This window comes from Temnothorax curvispinosus, unplaced genomic scaffold (assembly GCF_003070985.1).
Source record: "Temnothorax curvispinosus isolate PA1 unplaced genomic scaffold, ASM307098v1 QBEX01013030.1, whole genome shotgun sequence".
NCBI lineage: Eukaryota > Metazoa > Arthropoda > Insecta > Hymenoptera > Formicidae > Temnothorax > Temnothorax curvispinosus.
Window position 1 is genome coordinate 4,525 of NW_020222810.1, and position 11,130 is coordinate 15,654.

The 11,130-nt window shown below is 37.4% G+C and overlaps 1 protein-coding gene and 1 long non-coding RNA gene across 2 annotated transcripts; both read right to left on the reverse strand.

Moving 5' to 3' along the window:
* Positions 1–735: 735 nt before the first annotated feature.
* LOC112463111 lies at positions 736–1,434 on the reverse strand. The gene is made up of 2 exons (XR_003041743.1): positions 1,204–1,434; positions 736–1,042 (listed from the first exon to the last, which is right to left on the reverse strand). It is a non-coding gene; the product is annotated as an uncharacterized LOC112463111 (long non-coding RNA).
* Positions 1,435–9,110: 7,676 nt separating this feature from the next.
* LOC112463112 lies at positions 9,111–10,982 on the reverse strand. Its single transcript, XM_025029301.1, has 2 exons — positions 10,692–10,982; positions 9,111–10,482 (listed from the first exon to the last, which is right to left on the reverse strand). Exons 1-2 carry the CDS (start codon positions 10,867–10,869, stop codon positions 9,968–9,970), a joined length of 693 nt encoding a protein of 230 aa, XP_024885069.1. The 5' UTR covers positions 10,870–10,982; the 3' UTR covers positions 9,111–9,967.
* Positions 10,983–11,130: the final 148 nt, after the last annotated feature.

Genomic DNA, 11,130 nt, shown 5'->3' on the forward strand with positions numbered 1-11,130 from the left:
TCCTATTATTTTTCATGATCAAAATTATGAATTTTCATTTAAAATCTATCCGAGAATGAAGTGAAGACTCCGCCCTGGGAGTGTGACGACTCTGCCCCGGGAGTGTGACAAATCTGCCCCGGTAATTTTGACATTTCAATTTTTACATCTTTGTCGTTTTTACTCTATACCAGTTGACAAAGCGACGTAGACGAAAAATGTCTTGATAAATTTTGTAGCCAAGGGTTCACTCTTTACAACAGTATACCATATTTTATTAAAATTATTTGTTTTGTTGTTAAAAATCGGCATCGAAAAAATAGTGACGACTTCGCCCCGGTCTCCCTTACTGTAATATTTAACCCTCAGGGTACAGACTATAAAAAAGTTACGTTCCGTACGGACATGGGTTAGCCTAACCCGGCGACTTTGATTGACTGTATATCGGGCTGTAATTTGTCAATTAAAACAAATTTTTTTTCTTTGGATCGGAAATTTTCTCAAAAATACAATGGCGTTGATAGATTTATTACATTACTTGTTTAAACAAAGATACATTTGAAAATGTAAACCATTCTCAAACAATTTTCATAAAAATTCACTTTTTCTTTTAAATTGCATAACTTTATGAAAAAAAAAGATATCGACATTTTTTAAGTCGCGTTTGTTCTTTGAAATGGCTGAATTCGTTTTTTGATCCATTCCAAAAAGTATTTTTTTTTTTTTAACTATGAAAATACCCGTTTTTTTGCGATAGCGATATAACGTTACTTGCTTGATTTATCGTAATAACGCAAAAAAAAAATATCTTAAAGTAAAAATAGTTCTTTTGGATGTTGTTGATTAGTATAATATAAATAAATAACAAAAATTGAAATAATATTAATAATTGTAAAAATATAATTACATTTGCAATTATACAAGCGTCCATGTCTGATTCTGTAAGATTTTGGGCATTACAGTTGATATCTTCCACCCATATTGTTGGTTCTTCAGTACATGCAGTACGGTTCTTACAACCGCCTATCATAATATGTATCCTGTATATTATGCGATTGTCCGCCTAAAAATATTTTGTAATTAAGATACTAATATATTTTGCGATAAAATATTTAATGCGTAGCATTTTATATTATCATGAGTACTTAAAAATTTGTTTATATATTATGTATTTTATAATTATATCTTGCTTATATATAAATGTAGTCATTAATAATTTCGTACCTCTTTGTAAGTAATGTTACACGTAATCATTTTTGTGTTATTACTCCACTCTAGTGTTGTATTCGTCATAACCCATTCGTCTGGATCACAAGATGTGAAAGTTGTACGACTCTAAGGAAAAACAATTAATTTTGGAGTATACATATACAGCACAGCTTTACATACGTATGTTGATTTTTTTATATTTTTTTTGCCGGATTAGGGAAGACTGTGGGTCTGTTTCTTTTAGCTGCACTGGCTGAACTGGTGCACACTAGTGCAGTAAGTTGGAGTGAAATGTAATATACTTGTCTCACTCCAACTTATTGCACCAGTTCAGCCCAGCTCAGTCAGTGCAGCTAAAAGAAACTTGCCATGCGGCTAGTTGGTATAATGAGTCAAGTTGGTACACGGCAATTATTGTAAAAGTGACAAAAGATAATATTGCATAAAAATATAGTATTTCCGCAAAAACATTGCGATAATATTTCAATTAGTTATTTCAGGCTGAGTAGCGTATTTTCACAAACAGGAAATATTTTTAGTTTTATATAACCAAATATGTAAAATAAATCAGTGATATATTAAATGTTATGGGTATTTATAAATCTGGTTATTATAATTATAACTGTTTCTTTAAAATCTTTACTTTAAACGTAATAATTTCTAGTTATATATGTTAATGTCTTAAGGGGATCCTGCAGTGACTGGCGAACTTCCTCGATGTCGATAATGTCAACTTTTCTAATTTTGTTTTCCCTATATCTGTCTTTGTCTAACGAAATGACATCTGTCCTTTTTTCGATTGCTCGCCATCTTACGCGCCGCAAGATCCGGCAACTACTATTGCTGGCTCTTCTTGTCATCCTGCATCCGTATTTGCATTACTAAAATAATTATTAGATGGATCTTTTTTTGTACGCATTGAATCTTACTTCTATAATACTTACACGATATTATTCCTACATGTTTTCCCAAGGGTGGATGATAAACATTATGTACGTATAAAATGTAGAATTTTTGTTTTAAGCAAATATTGTCGTCAGGTGACAGCTGTGTATGTGCCCCAATAAGTAATATTTTTAATTTTGTGGTGCTTTTGATATAAAATCGCGTTTTCCACTCTAGATTTTTGTGCAGATTTTAATTCTAGACCCAAAACTTGCAATTCTGTAAAGCCAATTAAAAGATCCATCGATTAACGATAATGTCGGTAAATCATACAACTGCAAAATCCCCTTAAAACATTTTTTTGTTTAAGCAATAATCAAAATATCTAAATATGACAGGTCGAGGCTAGTTGTAACGGAGTAAGTTGTTACAGCTTTCTACTTATAATTTCGACCAACTCCGTTGATGTAACACATAACTTCGGCACAATAGCGGCAGATATTTTAATCTTATATAATATTTCACCGTTAAGTCTGTTATTACATATTAAAACCGGTCAATACGGAACATATATTATATCTGTATTGTAATTTTGCACTCAACAATGTAATATAACACATGTTACATGTTGTTATTTCTCTTCATTAAACATATTATACTTTGAAAACTGGATCTTTCACAACACCTAATCCAGTACTGAGTATACTGTAACAACTTATCCCACATATAGGGCTAGTCGTTACAAACGTAGTCGCCTTATAATTTTTATTGGTGTAACAAAATTAATTAGGGTAGGTAGTCCAACAATGAATCAGTAGTACACTATAATGAACCATTGCGATATTTCATAATGTTGCCAGATTGTACTTGTTGTCATGCACCGACTCGCATTTAAACCCCTTTTTGGCTTCCCAATCGGCCGGCAAATCGTGTGAAGGACGGTCGTTTGAAGCACATTTTGTGACTTTTGGGTGACAAATTAAGTTTTTTTCGTAAGTTTTACGTATTTTCATGTTTTTGTTGTTATATTTATCATTTTTTTCATTATTCTATAATTTTGTGTGTATATTTGGCTTTATAATTCTGTATAAGCAACTTTCTTCTATTGCATTATTTTACCGTATTTTTGGAGATTATCGTAAAAAATGTTATATAATCTACAATGAATTTTATAGTTATCTGTGTTATAAGTCTTATTAAACTGCGACTAATTGCTACAATAAATAATAATCTAAGTAAAAAAAAGTCTGATTAAAAATAATAATTTTGATTGTAAGCTTCAAATAATAAAAACACAACATGTATAATTAAGATAGCTTTAATTTAAAGTCATACTATCCTAACCTTATTTATCATGTCTTATAATTATCTCTTCCCTAAACAAACATTTTATCTACTATCTACTATCTAGCGAAACCACTGCCAAGGGAACGGGCTTGGAAAAATTAGCGGGGAAAGAAGACCCTGTTGACTCTAGTCTGGCACTGTAAGAAGACATGAGAGGTGTAGCATAAGTGCTGAGAGATGGCAACATCGCCGGTGAAATACCACTACTTTCATCGTTTTTTTACTTACTCGGTTAGGCGGAGCGCGAGGGCTTCGTGCCCCGGCGGTCACGGTGTTCTAGAGCCAAGCGTGTTATTGCAGTAAGGAAATCAACGGTATGGATTTGCTACAGCTTAGGGCCGTGCCGCCGTGCCTTAAGTTCTTGACTGCAATTAGCTGATTTGCTTACTCTTAGTTTTACTGCTTAAGTTTTTCTATGTGCCACGGCCTTCAGGGGGCCTATTACGTATCTTTTTCACGAGGCGAAAATGCGAAAATAAGTGAACAGATTTACTAGATTTCGATCAATGAAATCGTAGATACTCTAGTAAATTCTCTCATTTTTCACATTTTCATCTCGTAAAAAGATACGTAATAGGCCCCCAGAGTGCATGGCGTAAGGCCTCGGCCGATCGCCGTTAATACTCCCGCATGATCCGATTCGAGAACACTGCCAGGCGGGGAGTTTGACTGGGGCGGTATTTTAAAACATAGTAAAACTAAAATAACACTAACAATTCACAGTAACCAATAACATATTGTTTTAAAAAAATTGAAATTGTGACTAAACTTTAAAAATAACTTATGAGTCATCTTATATAGTATGTAGCCAACTAAATTTATGAACTGTATGCAAAAAGATAGATCTCCAACTCAATAATTGAGAAAGATATAAGCCTCTGAAATTTACATATATGGTTTATTGTTGGACTACCTACCCTATACTGTTTAGTTAAAAATATTATTTTTGTGTTGTATAAACGTGCAGTTATTGAAAAAATATTTTCCGGCTTGTATTCCATTTATTATAGTTACATGTAAAAAAATTATTTAAAAAAGTGTACAAACTAGTCCTGGTCTTTTCTACGACATGCCCGGTGCAGTCGTGCAACTTCAGTAACAGTATAGCATGTTAATACGACAATTACAAATTTTTATTTCTTCAGTAAAAAGAAGCTGATGCTAAAAATAATATATAAGATCGAAAAAGTTTTATTCCCAAATAGCCAAGTCTGCTAAGAGCAAACTTTGCAAATTGTGTGCTACATGCTATACTGGCATAATTTTGGCAGTAGCAAAGCATACCTAATCTGCCATATGTCAGATAACGTGTGTAGAAATAAAACAGAAATCTAACAGAATGAACATCATGATATGATAACAGAAATGCTGTAAAAATCTAAAAATCAAGCAAAATATATGTCAGCATAGGAAGAGTAAAATTTTTAAGTATTGTATGTTAATATAATATGTCGACAAAAAGCAGACTAAAATAAAATGGAGGGTCCGTCCGGAACTCGAGTCGTTATCAGACCTATTATGTATATTACTTTTAATCTCTTGGACGAGATGCTGTCGGTGCCGATCCGACCGGCGCGCGGCCTGAGTTGCCCAGAAGGTGGAATATCAAGCGTGCAGACAAAGACATTTTTAGGGCATCCTTAGAGTGGAGCTGTGGGACCGGCCCCCCGGAAGAGACGTTGGCCACGGGAGAGGGCGCTTGTGAATGGTACACCCTGACCATGGAAAAAGCCTGTGCGACCGCTATCCCGCGCATGGGATCCAGAACTCCTAAGAAACAGGTCTTTTGGTGGAACGACACCATATCGGACCTAAGGAGGGCCTGCATACAACCCAGGAGACGGTGGACGGGATGCAGACGCCGAGGTTCCCCGGAGGCTCAAACTGAGCGAAGGGACGAGTATAGGGAAGCCCGGAGGGTCCTAAGAAATGCGATTAGTGATGCCAAAACTAGGTCGTGGCAGGAACTGTTGGACGGCCGCAACAAAGACCCTTAGGGTCTTCTGTACAGGATAGTTCTCAACCGCCTAAGACGATCCGTCCCGGGTTTAACCGAAACCTTGGAGGAGGACACGCTTGAAACCCTTTTGGAGTCGCTCTTTCCTGCCGCGGATGAGCTCCCCGTGGACAACTGGCCCGAGGTTATCTGGGATGAGAGGCTTGCGCAATGTTTCACCGCATGTCTTAGGGACGAAGTCTTTCCAGCAAGATGGAAAGTGGCTAACCTGGTACTGATCCCCAAGGAATACACCCAGGTCGGGACCTTGCCTAAGGCCCGTCCGATCTGTCTGCTCGATGAGGTCGGAAAGACCTTCGAGCGCATAATAGTAAACAGACTGGAAAAATGGATGAGCGAACACCCGACTGCTGACTTGGGGGACCGACAATTCGGGTTCAGAAGACGCAAATCAACAACCGACGCTCTGCTGTTCGTGAAGGATTTCGTTCAGGGGGCTGTCCATGAAAGAAGGAAAGTCATGGCGGTGGGCGTGGACATTAGAAATGCCTTTAACTCCATTCCACCGAGAGCGATCAGGATGGCGCTAAGACGCAAGGACTTTCCTCCATACCTGAGACGCCTGATCCTCAACTACTTGACGAATAGGTGGATAGAGTATGTGGATAAGAAGCGAGTCAAGAGACGACAAAGAGTGATGGCCGGTGTTCCACAGGGATCGGTTTTGGGCCCGTTGCTGTGGAACTTAGTGTACGACAAAATAGTAAGGATGCTTGTCTTCGCGGGCTGCACCATAGTGTGCTATGCGGATGACACACTGGTTTTAATATCAACAAGGGACAGTGTGGAAGTGCTTACGGGAAAGACTGTTAAGCTTCTGCGGAAAGTCATCGATATGATCGAGAGCCTGGGCCTCAAGATTGCGGCGGAAAAAACCGAAGCCATGATCTTCGGCAAACGCTTCACTCCCGAAAATGCCCCTACCATCCGGGTTGGAAATTGTGATATTATTATCGCAAATAAGTTGAAGTATCTGAGTGTCATTCTTGATCCTTTTTGGTCTTTTAATGATCATTTCAAGTACGCCACAAACAAGGCTATTCGAGTGATGAACGCCCTGGGTCGCCTTATATGCCCAACCTCCGAGGCCCAGGGGAGCGTAAAAGGCTCTTGTATTACCATACAATCCTGGCGGTCTTATTATATGCTGCTCCGGTTTGGAGTAGCGAACTGGCTGCTTCCAGAAGGAAACAGTTCGCAGGATCCAACGCATGATAGCGCTGCGAGTTATCAGAGCCTACCGGACAGGGTCGTTCGATGCGGCGACACTACTCTCAAGGATTCCCTCGGTTTTCCTGCTGGCCGAGGCGAGAAAGCGTACCTTCACGAGGATTCGCGAGTCGATGGCCAGGGGCAACTGGTGCCTTGATGTGGATGCGGCTATCAGGGAGGACGAGGCTAACCTGCTTCGGTGCCAATGGTCGACACATCTCGAAGGAAGCATCTACGGTGTGGAAACGATCCAGGCCATTCTTTCGGTGCTGGACCTCTGGCTGGACCGATCGCACGGGACCCTAACGTATAGGGTTACTCAGATCTTGACGGGCCGCGGAAGATTCGGCAAGTACCTACACCGCATCGGTAAGGCTGAGGCTCCGACCTGCCCATACTGTGAAGCCGAGGTCGACTCGTTGACGCACACGCTCTCGGAATGTCCGGAATGGGCCGAGCCTAGACTGGAGCTTGGCCTTTACACAAATGAGGATGTCTCCCTTCCTGGAGTGGTTCGGGCGATCGTCCGGTCCGATAAGGCGTGGACCAAGTTTCTTCGCTTCGCGGAGGAAATCCAGTCCAGAAAGGAGAGGGATGAGAGAGAAAGGCAACAGAGGGCCTTGGAAGAGTCCTCCCAGCGTGTATGGAGGGACCCCGATTCCGAAGAGTAGTAGGGTTTGCTCTGTTTTTATTGGGATTTTTAGTCGTGACGTAGCCGTGACATCACAAGGCCAAGATGGCGGTTCTATTCCTGAAAATTGTACGCAAACATGCGGTCTGAGGCGGTTTATCGTGCCTTTTAAACGCGTGTGATAAAAATATGTACTTAAATATAAAGGAAATATGTGCATTTGCACATTGCACCCCTTCCTCAAGGAATTTTATGGAAGGAAAAAATTTGTTGGGCTGTAGACATTTATTAACATGCGGGATAACCTCTCAAGATAACAAAGCACATGTATGATAAAAATTGAATTTTTTACAAATATATTGGTATTTCCAAATATCAGAGTAAGCGAGCAAAATAATCAGATGAACACTCATTGTTAGCATATATATTTACAAACATCGAATCAATTATTTTTATTGGTGCAAATCTTATAATTATGTAGAACTTCTTTATGTAAATTTTTATTTTATAATCATGTGGAACTTCTTTATGTAAATTTTCTATTATTTTTTGTCTATTTTTACTCGACATATTTTATTATTGCTAAATTTACACTGATGTTTTGTTAATATTTCGTTAATACAATAAATTTACACATTTTTGTTTTAGTGATTATACCCAATCAATTTTTATCTGCAAGTATATTTTTTTACATGATGCAATTTATTTTACTTGTTTGATTTTTTTACATATGTAATTATTATATGTAGGTGTGGGAGGCATAGTCCAGTCTCTATGACCCAGATTCCTGTAAACTCTTCTCCCGAGATAAACATCATTGTCCCGAGATAAACATCATTGGGTGCGTTCAGCCGATACTCCGCTAGCCTAGCGCATGTAAGCAGCGAGCGCTTTGCTACCAACGGAGTATCGGCTGAACGCACCCACTGTCCAAAATTTACCTTCGAAAGAAATGCGTGCACTTTCCAATGAGAAGCTTTTAGTAGACGATTTAGCCACATGTTGCAAAAAGAAACTGAAAAGCTTAGAAAAAGACGTATTACGTATCTGCGAATCAAGCCAAGCATCTATTTCTGTTTGGAAACAAGAACGACAGTTTAGAGTAACGGGCTTCAGATGTTACGCTCTGTACACATACTTCACCAATAAGAAAGCCAATCCTAATTGGAAAGACAAATCCCTAAAGTATTTTTACTCCAAAAATATTGCGAACACTTATGTAATGCATGGTCTTGCAAATGAACCTCTTGCAAGAAAAAGATATGTAGAAATCTCACAATGGCAGGTAGTAGAATGTGGTCTTGTAATCTCGGACATTAATCCCAGGTTAGGCTACTCACCGGATGGTGTTGTTTTTCAAGACAACAAACCGGTGAGACTATTAAAGATCAAGTGTCCCTATTCCGGTAAGACCAGTAAAATAAATGATGTTCTCAATGACTTGAAATATTTAAAACGAGATAAATCTTCGAAGTCTTTTAGTGTAAAGCTCCCTGAATCGTCCCGAGACGATTCTTTAAACGCACTTGAGAATCCTCAATACACTGCGAGAATCAAGAATTTTATATTAAAAGAAAAGCACGAATACTATGGACAGATACAATTTGGTATGGCAGTCTTAAATTAAAAAAAAACGGATTTTGTTATCTATTCTCCATTTGATCATGAAATAGTTGTGATTCCAGTAGACTATGATGAAGTATATGTTAAGGATCTGTTGAAAAATGTGAAACTCGCTTATTTTGAGCACATGCTCCATAATGTATGTTTGGATGATGGTTGATTAATTAAATAATTAAAAAAATAAACAATTTTTTTGGTGTTATTTATTATCCCTAGTGGTCATATAAACGAGTAGGTTTTATTAACCTTAAATAATCTAAATAATAGAAACATGAAAGAAAGCTTTTTAAGAACACTGAATATATTTTACAGTTTTAACAAATAAATTTATGTGGTAAATTGACAATCTTTTAAAATAGGAGAGCTCAAATTTACAACAACTAATATAATTCTAAATATCTCATTCACTCGAGAAACTAATCCACTAGGCATTGTATCGCTCAATATGCGAAACATTTTTAAACCCTGATTCGCTCTTTCGACGTGTACACGAGCTTTTGCAATTTTTGCATTCAAAAGTGCTTCTTGTCTACTAAATTGTTTTTTGTTCCTTAGAAGAGGAGGTCTAATCAATGTTACTTGATTCTCTAAACAAATATGGTCAATTAAAAATCGCATGTCTACCATGATTGCTTCGCCTTTTTCAACAAGATTAATTAAACCGCTTTGCTCGAAAATTGATTTGTCAGAATTTTTCCCCCCATATGCTCTGCTTAAAAAACTTATAGTCCCAGCTGGTGTTACGCCAGTCATAATTTTTACAGTGTACGTTCCTTTGTAATTCGAGTACGCTATTTTACGACAACAGACATTTTTTGGCCTTTGTATCGGGACTTCTGTGCAATCTATCACTACTCGCGTGTTTTTAAAATCCTCAAAGCATGTGGGCATGTTTTTATGAATCTCCTTTTTACTTGGGAATACTACGGCATACTGCAAAACTTCATCCAGAAGTGTCAACATTTCAAGAAAAACATGTCTTATTTGAGTCAATTTAATGCCCGTGAATAACACGGCTAGAGCAGAATACGATAAATTAAGTTTTAGCTTCATGAATGTCAAAATTACTTTTGATTTGTAATCATAAGATGACTTTTTAATTGGATACTGGACACAGTATTTAAAATATCTACAATAGCATTCAAGATACCGAAGTTCTCAATACCAGTCATTATACTTAAATCTTTATCGTTTTTAATCAAGTGACAAACGTTTATACTTCCGATTTGTACATCTTTATTGACAAACGTTGGTTCACATCCGCTTACACCACTATCCGTTTGAGTTCCTGCATCGACAAATGGGCTCGATAAATTAGGCTCGCCTTCCTCATTACATTGTATGTCTTCCAGGTCCTCAGATTGCTGTGCTTGATGATCCATTACAAGTTTGTATAAATCCTGGACATGGTCCTTGCTTTCTTTCAGCTTCTCACGATTTATTCTTCTCGTTTCTCTGTTCTTCTCATTTTTCTTCTTTTTTTCTTCTACAACTTTTTCTTCCTCACTTTGTTGCCTTTGTGGCAAATTGTATTTAGGGATAGCAGTCTTCTGCAAAACCCTCCGTTTTGCAGGCACATCTAAAATATTAATAAAATTTTATTTGTTATTATTAATCTTTAATTGAGATAACAGGAGTGTTAATTGAAATACTTTTGCGTTTAAAAAATCGGTGAATTGTTTTTACATACTACATTTAACATACAATTTATTATAACTAATATTATTCATTAATATTCAGTGAATATATTTTACTTGTTATTGTTCAGTTATTATCATATTGACTTACCAGGCAGAACGTAATCACTCCTGTCAAAGTGCAAAGAACACACTGCCCACTTTTTGGTTATCAACTCTGGTTTTGCTATTTTCAAAACTCTTTCCCATTCTTTTCGAACATCCATCTTCTCTATATTTCCAAACATGTCTTTTTTCTTAGTATAGAACTTTCCTTTAGGTGGAAACATGTGGAATCGCACAGAGGTATCTTTTTAATCCATAGCTTTTGCAGCCAAATACACAGCAAGAATCGCAATTTTTTGTGTCTCTAGGGGAAAATCTTGCCCCTCTGTCTTCTAGGTGTTCACCCGTCGCATTTTTTTTTATCACACACATCGTTATTTTACTAATTATTTATGAAAAACGTAAGCTTTATATGTGTTTACATATATATGACAGCTCTATAAAGCCCCTTGCACAATGCCAGGCAACAGGCAATAGGAACAGGA

Excerpts from the sequence above, each read along its gene's own strand:
- LOC112463112 (XM_025029301.1), bottom strand. The coding sequence starts at position 10,869 with ATGTTTCCACCTAAAGGAAAGTTCTATACTAAGAAAAAAGACATGTTT. Across the intron at positions 10,483-10,691 it reads GAGTGATTACGTTCTGCCTG|ATGTGCCTGCAAAACGGAGG; the intron begins GTAAGTCAATAT and ends TTAATATTTTAG.